At 58.0% G+C, this 14,449-nt stretch overlaps 2 protein-coding genes across 2 annotated transcripts in view; both read left to right on the top strand.

Annotated features, from left to right (window-relative positions):
• SGSH (N-sulfoglucosamine sulfohydrolase) overlaps nt 1–14,449 on the top strand; it is a 291,535-nt gene that overhangs the window by 198,817 nt on the left and 78,269 nt on the right. The gene's annotated exons all lie outside the window — the stretch shown is intronic.
• Nucleotides 9,270–12,370, top strand: NPTX1 (neuronal pentraxin 1). Its single transcript, XM_057414250.1, has 5 exons — nt 9,270–9,749; nt 10,371–10,578; nt 10,930–11,174; nt 11,270–11,449; nt 11,560–12,370. Exons 1-5 carry the CDS (start codon nt 9,309–9,311, stop codon nt 11,779–11,781), a joined length of 1,296 nt encoding a protein of 431 aa, XP_057270233.1. The 5' UTR covers nt 9,270–9,308; the 3' UTR covers nt 11,782–12,370.

The raw sequence follows: 14,449 nt of genomic DNA, 5'->3' as shown, positions 1-14,449 counted from the left end.
GCAGTAGTTAGAAGTAATTTAGGCTGCGAAGCAACAGTCGCATTTCACCCCAAAGGTGGCTTCAGCTCACCAACAAATGTAAAGATTTCTGTGCTCCTGCTCGCACAGGGGAGACTCCAATGACTGCTTCAAAGCCTGACAAAAACTGGCTCCTTAATGGAGATGTTTTTCTCCTAGAGCCCGAGTGAAGCTGCTTAATACGTTTGGGGATACAATAGATTAGATGGTTTGTGGAAGCCGTTAATAGAGTTCTCAAACCACTTCGCTATCCATCTCCATGAAAGGCGTTACACGAACGTAAGCTCATTTGTTATCGTTATCTCCCTCTGTCTCTTCACAATCTGGATAATTTGCTAGGTTATCAGGCTATGTGTGTTTAAAAACGCATGATAGATGTCACCTCAGCAGATACTCACTGGGCTTCACATTGTTAAGAGCAGAAACGTTTCCTTAAAAGCTGTAGCTGTTACAGATCAGCATCAGCTCTGACCTGGTGGCAAAAGCACCCCGACACACCAGAAAGAGAGGCTGGTGAACTCTGCAGCCTCTGCTGAGCCTGTCACAAGCACTCAGAGCAAACGTCCTGTTTCCTGGTGTATCTGTTTGCGGTCACCTTGCCAAGCACACCTCCCCACGGGGGGCAGGCAGGACCTGGCATTCCCTGCACCCGGAGCCGAGCTGGCTGGTAAGAAATAATTCATCATTCCACAGGAAGTTCTCACACTGTCTTCTCTGGGGCTTGGGAATATGAAAGCTATTTCCCGGAGCAGCCTTTGGAAACGCCTGCGCAGCAATGCAGAGACTGCTCCGGAATCAGAACCACTCGCGTTGGTTTTATGATGTGTGGTAAAAGAGGTAACAACCAAGAGACTTGGCTCCGACCAAAAGAAACCCTGAATGGAAAAATACAGCCTGGCTTGGCCCATGTAGCGTTAACCACTAACATTGCTTGAGATGGAGAAACCCTAAGATCTCTTCCTACCCCTGAGGAATGTGATCACCCACAGGATCAGCACGTTTCTCTAGGCCTCTTTTTACCACTCCCATGAAATACATCAGTCAGAGATTCTTCCTTATGCCTAGGATGTTTCATACTCAGATTCCTGATACAGAGTGACACAGTGATCAACACCTATTTTCTAAGTCTTGGTGGGCTTCATGGCTGATGTATTAGCTGCTGAAATTCAGCAGGTTTCTAAGAAATAACGTGACTAGGCTTATTACAATTAATGGAAGTGAGATGAGCATATACGCGGACTCCTCTTTCTGCCGGTTACACTGGGGAGCATCTATACAGCTGGAAAGTAAATGCTTTTCTACATGGTAAAATAAGCACTACATATATATAAAGTGAGAATTTATAGTACACTAACGACTTCCCATTAAACTGCTGATTGAACAGTTAGGATGTGGCAAGAATGAGCAGCTCACTCCACTTCCAAAGACCATGCCAAGAGTCTCTGTCCTTGGAAGCACTGCAGCATAGCCAGCATATCCTGGTCCATGGTTTCATGTGTTTTGTATTTCCCCTGCAGAAAAGCTCAAAGAAGTAACAGCACCAGGCAAGCAGCCCCGCAGGCCACGTGCTGAGGACATTGCTGTCGTGCACAGGTAAAGCAGCGCTGATGCTCTCAGGCTTGGGTGGCACTGCAGTTCTAGAGCTGCAAAACACCATAACAAATAACAAAACAAACATGCACCACTCCAGATGTGGAGCAGCCCAGGGTTTTGCAAGCACCTCTTCCACCATACAGTGTTTTGGGGTGCCCACCACCATGCCTGCCTTGGGTCACACCAGCTCAGAAGGCCCTCCCTGGGCTCCTGCCATTCCGAGCATCCTCAGCTCCAGAAGTGCCAGCTCCACATACCAGCCAAGATGTCTCCAGCTTCACTTACTGCCTGGAAGCAGCTTCACTGCCATTCCAGTTACACTTACTATCTCTGCAGATCTTGAACAGGAATCAATAACATATCCAGCCCTAATGGCATCCTTGCCAGCAAAGAACCTTCAATGTCCTAAGAGCCCCTTTTCCCCACTAAAAGCTCCACTTCAGGTAAGGGTCAGCCCTCACAGCAGGCAAACGCAATGAATTCCTATTGCTTTACAGCATTTTTTTCTCTCCTCTCTTTAAAACCTCGCTGTGTTTTAACTCAGAACCATCATGAGCACAAACACAAATTGACTTTGGCACAGAGAGTCAGACCTCTCACCCAGCACCGAGGAGCAAGCATCCCCCCCCAGGGGAGCTCTGCCTCTCTGAGACCCCACTGCCTCTGCTCCAGCTTCTCCCTGTTTGGAAGTGGGTGCCAACAGAGAGTTCCCAGCTCCCAGCCCTGAATTTGCATCTATAGCTGTGCTCACACACGTACCTGCTTGACCCAGACTAGCCTTATACAGGCTTGGAACTCCCTCCAGGCTTGTCCTGCTGTACATCCGTCCTCCCTTCAACTCCATCCCAAGGGCATGCCCAGCCTCCACACACATGTACTGGGTTTGCACAACGAGGTTTTGGTAGTGGGGGCTGCAGGGGTGGCTTCTGTGAGAAGCTGCTAGAAGCTTATCCAATGGAGTGTGAGGAGGAAGGAGTAGCAGGACAGCATATGATGAACTGACCACAAATCCCATTTTCCATTACACTTCCCTGCTGGGGGGGGGGGGGGAAGCAGAGAAAACCGGGAGTGAAGCTGAGCCTGAGAAGAAGGGAGAAGTTTGGTGTTACTTCTCATTACCCTCCTCTGATTTGATTGGCAATAAATTAAACTAATTGCCCAAGCTGAGTCCGTTTAGCCCATGGTGGTAACCGCTGGGTGATCATGGTCCTTATCTCAGCCCTGAGCCTTCTGTTGTATTCTCCCTCCCCGGTCCAGCTGCGGAGGGCAGTGACGGGTCTGGTGGGCACCCAGCATCCAGCCAGGGTCAACCCACCACAAAGCAGGAAAACAACAGAGCAGAGAGAAAGAGAGCAAGAGGCTGGGGAAATACGGAATAATCACAGGGAAAACTAGGGCAGCAGCAGCGCGCCTGCTTCTGAGCTCTCCTCATCCTGCCCTGCCTTTTCTCCTGTGGAAAGGGAACACTGCAAGGTGGGAAGAAGCCCCGGAGCCCCAGGGACACAGGGCTGGCCTGTGCAGAGGCGCCAGCAGGATTACGGCTAAATATTGAGGCTATCAAAGAAGCTTAAGGGATTTAGGAACCCACTCCCCACATTCTCCTCTCCAGCGGGAGGGGAGTGATCTTTTAGAGGGTCCTACAGCAAACACCAGGATAGTGCTGGCTCCTGGAACACCCCGCTCCGGCTGCGAATCTCCCCTGCTTTGGTGGAGAGGGATAAAAATGACAAATGTGGGGTTTATGATAAATAGAGTCACAGTTTGTCCCTTGGGGGTGCTTCGGTGAGAGGCCAGGCTCTGTGCTCCTGGCTGGACCTTCCCTGTGGCAGCGCCAGGCTGGGACAGGAGCAGCGGGTCCAGTCCCACCATGTGGGCAGGATGGGGAGGTCCTCGTCCTGCGCAGGAACCCGGCTCCGTTGACCTGCTTCCTCTTACGGCGGGTGAATCCTGGAGAAGCTGAGAGATGCCCCGGGGGATGGCCGGGGAGGGAAAGCTGCCGCTTCTTGTGATGGGTGCGTGTGCAGCAGGGCTGGAAGTCGCTGCACGAATCAATTCCGAAGCTGCGAGGCGGATGTGCGATGACCCAAACCTGCCTCCATTCAAACCCGCTGCTCCAGCGTCACAGCAAACCTTCATTAACAAAACATGATCCCAGGTCCTTTCCCTCCTCCCGCCTCCCCGTCCCTGCTGCAGAGCAGCCTCACTGGCAGTGAGGGGTTTCCATGTGCACCAGCATCGGCAGTGGAGGAGGATGCCTGTGATCTCCACAGAGGCAGCAGCATCCTCTCCTCTGGGTGCATGGCTCCTGGGGTACAGCCCCTGTCCCACAGCCCCGGGCACTGCACGGGTCTCATCTGTGCTCCTCAGAAGTTACCCTCTTCTTCCCACATAAACTAACCCCAGATGGGTGCTTGTGCCTGGAGGGAGGTGCAGGGAGAATGGGATAAGGACTTTTTTGTGCTCCTGTGTGGCCACAAACCAGAAACACTGATTAATCCTTAATTCTATACCCAAAAAAGCATCTCATGGTAGCAGGAGTCCATCCTGACCCCAAAGAGGCAGAGCTCCATCCAGCTCCCAGTGCAGCCCACTGGATTCCTGTGCAGGGAGCATCCTGCGCGGAACTGAGCCCCATCTGCAGCTCTCCCTGCAATTTTGGCTAATGCAGGATCAGTCCTGGAGCAGCCAGAATGGTTTCTCTGCTACACTTTTAAGGGAACGCTGCAGTTTTAAACCACAAATTAAATTTTTAATGAAACTTCATAACTGTTGTACCCAAATGTAATGTAATATTGATAGGAACTGTGCATCCAGCTAGCATGAGATTGCCCTAGAAAGCTTTTTAGGATGTTATGCAATATATAGCTAAATTAATTATTTGTAATGAAAGGATCTGTGTCCCTGTAGCATCACGGAGACCTACTAGTGCAAGGAACACACTACTTCTGACTGGATGTAAATGTCAGGCAATTTAGGAGAAAAGCAATGTTTGAGATGGGAATGATGAAAGAAAGGAAAGGAGAAAAGGGGAATGTGAGCGAGAAGGAGAGAGGCAGGGAGAGAACCAGAGAGGGAGAGATCTGCAAAGAAAGACTGCAGCAAAATGCAGCAGATTTCCTAACTCCGGTCCAAAGCGTTTGTCTGGTACAGAAGGGAATAATCCACCTCCCAGGCTGTATTTGTACTAGCGACACACCATGCTCAAGCTGTTCTAATGACAGCTGTAGATTTCAGAAGGCGTTAAGACACCCATTTTGCATATCCACTCTTCTGCGAACTCCACCACGGAGCAGCCCGGACACGTGTGCGGGTCCCGCGCATCCCGTCTGGCTGCGCAAGGCAAAGGGCTCCAGCGAGGAGCCTGCTCCCTCCCTGTGTGCTCCACAGGGACGGTGGGGCTGGGTGCGGGCAGAGATCCTGTCCCTGCTGCACCCCCCTGGGATCAAACCCCTGACAAAAGAGCCTCAGAGCCCTGCCATGTCCTGCCCGAGCATGTTGGGATGGGGCTGTGCAGCCAGGGACTCGAGCGGATGATCCCTGGGGGAACCTCAGAGCTACCAGCTGGATGCACAAACAACAGGAGCTGGCTTCCTCACTCCGTGAAGTCTACCCATTACTGTTTCCCATCACAAAGCTGCCTCCATCCCATAATGGATCATATTGTTCCCACTCCACAGAAGAGACTTAACTGCGGAATCAGCATTACCCTACAGGAGATGCTTTATGTACAGCAGGCTGCACAAATAGGAGAGAAAGCTTCCACTCCCTGCTCCCTTGAGCTCCAGCTCCCAGGATTAAAGAGATTTGTCCACTAGAAAAAACCCTGTCCTTTATGCGTTTGTAACTGCTGTTCCCACTGGAAGGCTGGCGCTGAGCAGATCCATCATCCACACGCCTCGCCGCTGCCCTAGCAGCAGGGAGCAGGTCCCAAGGGAGCACCCGACCTGCCCAAAGCCGTACCCGGCTGTCACAGACACAAATGTGCCTGCTGGCTCCTGGTCAGAAGTGAATCACCCCCAAGGGTCCCTCATAGCTGTGCTCAGTGCTTTCCACTACTGAGCCGTAACTCAGCCAGCTTTGGAGCGTGCCCCGGGAGAGGCACAGGAAGAGTTAAACCTCATTGGGGCTCCATTATTCCATTATGGCCGTGCAGCTCCTAAATCTGCAAAAGCAATAACGGGTCCTCCTGCATGATTCAGTGGTTCTGGGAAAGCTGAAATCTTGATCATATTTTCCAGCTCTTTCTTTGCATTAGGAGGCGCAGAGGGGATTCTGCTTATCTGCTGGGGTGCAGCTCTCTTGTTTCTCCCTGTCCAGGTGTCCATGCGGTGCCCATCACCGTAGCATCTGAGTGTTTATTTTATTGCACTTGTCACCTCGGCCCCATCTCAGTCTGATGTTTGGCGGGTGACAGAAGATTCCCAGTGACATCGGTTCTGTGACAGGAGCAGCTCTGTCAGTCCCATGCAGATGTTCCCAGCAGCAGGCACAGACTCAGCGCCTCGGGCTGGCTCTCGCTGCTGGAGCTGTCGCCTGCAGTAACATTATTTGTGGTTTGTGTCCCTGGCTGTGGCAGAGGAATCAGCCCTGCAGTCCCCAGCCTCTGCCATCGCATCCCCTTTCAAAACCAACCCAAGCCAACCCCAAACCCAACCCAGCACAGAGGGAGACTGCTCTGCCCGGTAAAACACACCCTGCCTGCCCCCTCCTCAGCTCCTCTCTGCTCCGTTCCTGCTGTACTGGGATGCTGCACGGCACAGAGCGCAAGCAGCAGGGAAAGTACCCAGGGCAATGAAGCCAAAGGCGTGAAATGCAGGTGTTCAGCCAGGGCCTCCTGCCGTGGGGCACAGAGCACAGAGATGAGCTCCTCTCAGGGCTGCTATGTGAGGCTCAGCACTAGGAACCAGAAACCTTGGCAAGGCTCCAAACACCAAGTCTCTGTAGTCTCCATGAGCACTGGGATGGGTCTGATGGAGGAGAGCAGCGGAAGCACCACAGAGTCCCAGCGGAGGAGCCACAGAGGTGCCAAGGCTCTGGCACGCTCTGTAATCCTTAGCCACTCCTGTTCCAGGGCTGCGCTGTCTCCCCAGCCTGGGCATCAGCGGCTATTCCCAGCCATGGTGGAGAACTGGGGGTTGTCACCCCTGTGTCCTGTCTGCTGTGCAGAGGACAACCTCACGCCTCAGGGTTTGGCCATGAAGCGCTGCTTTAACCATAACCTGCAGAGCACTGATGATGAGGAAAGCGGCTTCCCAACAGCAGCGAAGTGCCGCTGAGGAGGAGACACTCAATGCCAAGGCAGGGTGCATCAACCTCCTGGGGCTGGAGGAACTCCCACACCTGAAAATGCATCTGACAGAGTCACAGAGCCCCAGCTTTGACAGGAGAAAGGGGGAAGGACCTCGAAGCAGTAGTACTACATCTTCTGCGGACCCACAGACCAGAAGCATTTGAATCTTACTGACCCACTTCACTAGCCAAAATTAATGTCTTCCTATTTCACAGGATAACTTGGCATTGTGTAAATACTTTGGCCACGTGGACTGCTGCCGTGCAGGTCGGGTAGAGCAGGCAGCGAGCTGAGAGGAGCCAGTTCCCATGTTTACCAGGCAGTCTGCTGGCTAAACATCCCAGAGATTGAGCACTTCCTAACGCGATGAGAAGACAAGGACAAAACCACAGGCAGACTCTCCTCAAGGAGCAGGACTGCAGGGGCAGGGAGGTCTCACTTGTGCTCAGGTGCCTTGGCCAATTGAAGGCTGCAAGGCACAGACACAGGGAGAAGCTACGCACTCACTTCTCCAGGACTGAAGTGGAACTGGCCTTGGAATTGGCCTTGGCTGAAGTGAAGACAGGAAAAGCCGCAGTGCTGGTGGCCGTGAATGATTCCCACCAAGAACAGATCCAAATACTACCAGAGATTGGCTTTGTCTCATTAAAAAGAAAGCAAAGCAGTGGTCACTCTCTGGTGCCCACCGCAGACCTGGGCACCAACACCTCACCCCTGGGACACACAGTGACCCGGGTCCTGGCTGCCCACCCGTGCTCACCCCATGGAGCCCCGAGGGGTCCTGCCGTGGGGCTGCCCTGCTGGGGGACGGGAGAGGACCAGGGGTGCCCAGTGGGGACAGCAGCACTGAGCGCTCCGGGACTGCAACCAGCACCCCCAGACCCGCACACTGCAGCACCCCCTTCGTGCACCCCTGCACATGACACCCGCATGCACCCAGTCTCCACAGCACCATCTCTGCTCCGCGCTGCACTCGCGACCTCCCATGGCCCCGCACACACCCGTGCGCGCACACACACCCATACATGCACACAGACCCACACACACGCACCCCATGCATGCACGCGCACTCGTGCACGCTGCCATGCACACCCCCCCCCATGCACGCACTGCACACACGCACTGCACATCCCCCCCACGCATGCACGCTCCCATGCACACACGCACTGCACACACACACCCCGCATGCACGCTCCCATGTACACACGCATTGCACACACACACCCCCCCCCGCATGCACGCACCCATGCACACACGCACTGCACACACACATGCACCCCCCACGCATGCACACTCCCACACATGCACACACACACCCCCACGCACACACACACACACACACACACATGCACACACCCATGCACACACGCACTGCACACACACACACCCCCCATGCATGCACGCTCCCATGCACACACGCACTGCACACACACACACCACACACCACACACACACACACACACACGCACATGCACACACACACGCCCCCCGCATGCACGCTCCCATGCACACACGCACTGCACACACATACACACACCCCCGCATGCACGCTCCCATGCACACACACTGCACACACACACCCCCCGCATGCACACTCCCATGCACACATGCACTGCACACACACACCCCCATGCATGCACGCTCCCATGCACACTCGCCCGCGCTCACTCCCATGCACACACGCATTGCACACACACCCCCACGCACGCACGCTCCCATGCACACACGCATTGCACACACACACCCCCACGCATGCACGCTCCCATGCACACACGCATTGCACACACACCCACACCCACGCATGCACGCTCCCATGCACACACGCACTGCACACACACACGCCCCCCGCATGCACGCTCCCATGCACACACGCACTGCACACACACACACCCCGCATGCATGCTCCCATGCACACACGCATTGCACACACACCCACACCCACGCATGCACGCTCCCATGCACACCCACACTGCACACACACACCCCCCCCGCATGCACACCCATGCACCCGCGCTCACACACACACCACACACACCCACACCCACGCATGCACGCTCCCATGCACACTCGCCCGCGCTCACTCCCATGCACACACGCATTGCACACACACCCCCACGCATGCACGCTCCCATGCACACACACACTGCACACACACACCCCCACGCATGCACGCTCCCATGCACACTCGCCCGCGCTCACTCCCATGCACACACGCTCCGTGCATGCACATGCACATGCACGCTCCCATGCGCTTCCCCGCTCACACGCACTCACACACGCACTTTCCCTCCCGGTCCTCTCCCTCCTCCCCCGCCGGGCTTCACGCCTCGCTTCGTCACGGCGCGGCCCCGCCCGGGCGCTATAAGAGCGGGGCCCGGTGCCGCAGCGGGCCCGGCGGAGCGGAGCCATGGCCGCGGGGCTGCTCCTGCTCCCGCTGCTGCTGCCGCTGCTGCTCCCGCTCCCGCCGCCCGGCCGCGGGCAGGGCTTCGGCCAGACCCGCTTCGTCTGCACCTCGGTGCCGCTGGACGGGGACATGTGCGCTGCCGCCGCGCTGGGCACCGGCTCGGCCGAGGAGCTGAAGAGCACGGTGCTGCAGCTGCGGGAGACCGTGCTGCAGCAGAAGGAGACCATCATGAACCAAAAGGAGACGATCCGAGAGCTCACGGCCAAGCTGGGCCGGTGCGAGAGCCAGAGCGCGGTGGAGCCGCCGCCCGGCGACGGCAAGGGCAGGAAACCGTCGGTCTCCAAAAACACCATGGGCGACCTGTCACGGACACCCGCGGCCGAGACCCTCAGTCAGCTGGGACAGACGCTGCAGTCCCTCAAGACCAGGCTGGAGAACCTGGAGGTACGCGCTCCGCAGCGGGAGCCGCACCGGGCACCGGAGGAGCCGGGAACCGAGCGCCGCACCGGGCACCGCGAGCGGAACCGGGAGGCGCCGGTTGGAGCGGAGCCGGGCACTGGTAGCCACACTGGGCACCGGAATAGCCGGGCACCTGAATAGCCGGGCACCGGAATAGCCGGGCACCGGCAAAGCCAGGCACCGGGATAGCCGGGCACCGGGAAAGCCGGGCACCGGGATAGCCAGTCACCGGCAAAGCCAGGCACCGGGATAGCCGGGCACCGGTATAGCGGGGTACCGGGATAGCCAGTCACCGGGATAGCCAGGCATCGGGAGCCGCACCGGGCGCAGGGAGCCGCCGGCTGGAGCGGATCCGTGCACCGGGAGCGAGCCGGGAGCCGCAGGTCGGAGCGTAGCCGCCCCAGAGAGCCTGGCACCGGGTGTCTCACTGAGCACCGGGAGCTGAGTCGGGCACCAAGAGCCGGGAGCGGCACCGGGGAAGCTGGGCACAGGGAGCGGAGCCGAGCACCGGGAGCGGAGTTGGGCACCAAGAGCCGAGAGCGGCAGCGGGGGCCGGGAGAGCCGGGCCGGGCAGTAACAGCCGTCTCCTGTGCTCGCCCCTCGCAGCAGTTCAGCAGGATGAACTCCTCCAGCCAGACCAACAACCTGAAGGACATCCTGCAGAACAAAATCGACGACCTGGAGAAGCAGGTTCTGTCCCGGGTGAACAGCCTGGAGGAGGGCAAGTTCAACCCCCGGAACGAGTCCGAGGAGCGCGGCAAGATCGAGAGCACCCTCACCTCGCTGCACCAGCGCATCAGCGACCTGGAGAAAGGTACCCGCTGCTCCGGAGCCCACCCCGGTCCCAGAGCCCCCCTGGTCCCAAGCGCTGCCGGGTGGGATGCTGAGCTAGCCCATCCCGTTATCCCCCCCCCCCCCGGAGCGGTCACTTTCCCCCAGCTCCAGACAGATGATTCCCACGGGCTCCACAGCAGGAGCCAGGGATGCTCCGGGCTCTGTCCAGTGCTGGGGATTAGGGAGCCGAGCAGCGCCTGAGGGATTTGCTCCCCGGTGCCATCTCAAGGCCATTGCATAACGGAGAGAGGGGTTAGGGAGGGAGTAGGACACCCCCAAAGCGGGCACAGAGGGAGTCCAGCCAGAGCCCACTGTGCCTCCCTCCCCGCAGGTCAGAAGGACAACCGTCCCCCGGACAGGTTCCAGCTCACCTTCCCGCTGCGCACCAACTACATGTATGCCAAGGTGAAGAAGAGCCTGCCTGAGATGTATGCCTTCAGCGTCTGCATGTGGATAAAGTCCACCGCTTCCCCCGGCATGGGCACCCCTTTCTCCTACGCCGTGCCCGGGCAGGCAAACGAGCTGGTGCTCATTGAGTGGGGCAACAACCCCATGGAGATCCTCATCAACGACAAGGTACAGCCCTGGGGAGGGTGACAGGTGTGGGGGGACCGGTGTTGGGGGCAGCACTGGGGATCCCCATGCACACCACCCTGACCCACCGCCCGCAGGTGGCCAAACTGCCCTTTGTCATCAACGACGGCAAGTGGCACCACATCTGTGTCACCTGGACCACGCGGGACGGCGTGTGGGAAGCCTACCAGGACGGCACGCAGACCGGCAGCGGCGAGAACCTGGCGCCCTACCACCCCATCAAACCCCAGGGGGTCCTGGTGCTGGGCCAGGAGCAGGTAAGGGGTTGGGGGGGGGGGTGCCCCTGCTCCGCTGGGTGCACCCGAGGGGATGGACGGGGCGCTGGGTGCTGCCGGGTGATGTCCCCAACGGCGGTGGGTCCTTGCAGGACACACTGGGCGGCGGGTTCGATGCCACGCAGGCCTTCGTGGGGGAGCTGGCCCACTTCAACGTGTGGGACAGGAAGCTGAGCCCGGGGGAGGTCTACAGCCTGGCCACCTGCAGCACCAAGGCGCAGGCGGGCAATGTCATCGCATGGGCCGAGGCCAACATCGACATCTACGGCGGGGCCACCAAGTGGACTTTTGAGGCCTGTCGCCAGCTCAACTAGAGCCACGGACGGGAGAAGCCTCCTCATCGGGTTCTTCTCTTCCTTTGGGTTTTGTTTGGTTGGGTTTCTCCTCCTTTGTTCGCGCTAAACCACCCGAGAACGAAGCCGCCCGCCCCATCCCCGGGAGCGGGGGTGCCCTGGCAGCGGGGCGCCCGCTCCCCCAGCCCCATGACCCCCCGGTTTCTGTCTTGCCAACGTCCTTCAATGCCTGCGTGCCTTGGCCTGGCGCGGCTGCGCCCCCCCCCGCTGCCCCCCCGGGCCTGGTTCCTGCTTTGCTGCCTCCCCCCTGCACCAGGACCCCCCCTTCCCCGGGCACCGGCGCCTCCAAAGGCTGTGACCCCCCCACGGGGCTCCTCTCCCTCCAACCTGGAGCCCCCCAGCAGGGTGGTGCCCCCGGAGCCCGGTTCCAACACCCCCCACCCCCCCCCGCTTGGTTGTGCTCCCTCCAGGGAGCGCAGCAGCAGCCAAGGATGGGATGACCCCCCCCCCCCCAAGGGACACCGGGGTGTGAGCCCCGCTGTCCCCTTCTCCCAGCACCACAGCCATAGCCCGGGCTGCGGTGGGCACCGGGACGGGACCCACCGGTGGGACCCCCGCTCCCTGACCTGCTGCACTCAGGTACATCCCCCCCCCGGCCCCACAGCCTGCAGCCCCCCGAGGCCTCCTCGTGCCGTAGCTGGTGACAAAGAGCCTTCACCCTGCCCTCGAGTCTGGCTCCCACTGAGATGTCTGAAGCCTTTCTGCTTTTGATAAACACGATGTTGTTTCTCTTACTGTAAAGGGAAGTTTATTACCAAGAATTAAAAAAAAAAAGGGTATTTTTATGAAGATAAAAAAAATATTCCGGAAGGAAGCAGCTCCCTGAGGAAGCAGCACCTTGAGATTCTGCAGGACACGCAAAACAAGAGATAAAGAAGCCTATTTTGAAATACCAGAAGCATTTTGTATGGTTTCCTTTTCTAAACTCCCGGTTTGTACTCCAGATCGCAGAAATCCCCCCCTGCCCCCCCGAGCGCTGCCCTGGGTGACAGTGGAGGATGAGGCCGAGAATTCCCACAGGGCTCCCACTCCAGAGACGCAGCAGGGAGATGCCGAGGGGCCGCACGGAGCCGGGCAAGGCCAAGGTCCCCCCCCCGGGCAGGAGCACAGAGCTGGGCCAGCCCCAGGCCCCAGCTGACGAGCAGCGACACCCCCCACATCGAGAGACCTTCGACCAACTGTGGCTCAGGGCAGCGCGTTTTCAACTGTGCTCTTTTTAAATCCAAACCAAGACAAACGGAAGAAAACCATCGTGAGTTCATTTCAGTTCCTCCTCAGAACCTGTTCGCGCCGGCAGCGCAGCGAGCGCAACGTGCTGAGAAGAACAAAGCACTGCAAAGGTTCCGGCCGCAGACCCGCGTGCGCTGGACCTGCCAAAACGACAAGGAAAGGGTGCGATGTCAACGCCGTGTACATAGTGTATAGTAGGGGAGAGGATAAATGTCTCTTGATTTGTCATTATTCTGCTAACCAAAGCTGTACATTCTCCTATTCCGTGCTCTCTGTCCCCGTTGGGTTTTGAGTGGGTTATGACAGACACCTCCAGCCCGCAGCAGCCGTTCTGAAATGCACTGTTTCTACTGAGACTCATGCTTTTGCCATTTTACTGCCGAGATGACATGAATTGTTGACTTTATTTTTACACAATAAAGAGTGAAGAAAGACGCTGGGCTCTCTGATGTGTCAGCCGCTGCTCGGGAGCCCATCTTGCAGAGCATGGCTTTGCCTGCGTGAAGCAGGATTTCTGCCCTTGGATCCTGCTCAGGCACTCCCTGAGCCTCAGCCGTCCCTGCCAGGCTCCCTCCATCTCCTGCAGCAGCATCCCGCATCCCTCCCTGCTTTATGCAACACCAACACGCACATTGATTATTCCCCCCCCGGCCAAGACACAGCCTGGACGCTCCTCTCCCCCGGGGTGTCTCACCAGGCTGGTGGCAGTGGGACAATGACACCCACAGTGCCCGGTGCCCATCACCCCACAGGCTGTGGCACTGCTGCCAACCCCGGGATGTGCAGCTCCCTCCCCGCAGGCAGGAACTGCGCTGGGGGCTTATCCCGGGGCTCCAGCAGCAATTCCTGGAAGGCATCATCGCTCCCAAGGGCAGATCTGAGCGCAGGGGTGACCCCGGGGCACTTGGCTCGGTGGGTGCATGGCTGGAGGCCACCCGTGCAAGGGACGTGGCAGCAGCGGCTGCTCACTCTGTTCCTAAGGAACGTTCCCACTTGTTACACACCCACTGCAGGACAGGCTTGCCAGACAGACTGCTTTCAGCATAAAGGCACAAGTAGGAAAGCCATTATTTCCTCCTTAAAACCAGCCAGAAGCAATTCCCATCCCACTGCAGCTGTGCGGGGCTAGTTCAACACTGCTGCCTTGGGCACCACACAGCCCTTGATGACACCAACACCGCCATTCCTTCCTCTAAGAGCAAGGACACGGTGCCCGCAGGGGGACAGTTGGCGTTAAACAGCAGAGCCTGTGCTCATTGCCAGCGAGTGTCAGCCCCTGGGGGCTGGCCAGGTCCCCATGGCTGCTTGTGCTGCATCCTCCCAAGCAGCATCAGCAGCCTGCTGCAGCCTCTGCCAGCAGCATCCCTGACCTCCTGCATCTCCAGCTGCAGGGAACAGC

The sequence above is a fragment of the Pezoporus wallicus genome, unplaced genomic scaffold (assembly GCF_028554395.1).
Source record: "Pezoporus wallicus isolate ANWC-B61680 ecotype Strahan unplaced genomic scaffold, APGP_CSIRO_Pwel_v1 contig_11546, whole genome shotgun sequence".
In the NCBI taxonomy this organism is placed as follows: domain Eukaryota; kingdom Metazoa; phylum Chordata; class Aves; order Psittaciformes; family Psittacidae; genus Pezoporus; species Pezoporus wallicus.
The sequence above is the reverse complement of the archived record's forward strand: the minus strand, read 5'-3'. Positions and strand labels throughout refer to the sequence as shown.

What these genes read in the sequence shown, in the direction of transcription:
- NPTX1 (XM_057414250.1), top strand. Translation starts at nt 9,309, where the DNA reads ATGGCCGCGGGGCTGCTCCTGCTCCCGCTGCTGCTGCCGCTGCTGCTC. An exon ending in AGATCCTCATCAACGACAAG is followed by an intron (nt 11,175 to 11,269) that starts GTACAGCCCTGG and finishes CACCGCCCGCAG; the next exon opens with GTGGCCAAACTGCCCTTTGT. An exon ending in TGGTGCTGGGCCAGGAGCAG is followed by an intron (nt 11,450 to 11,559) that starts GTAAGGGGTTGG and finishes GGGTCCTTGCAG; the next exon opens with GACACACTGGGCGGCGGGTT.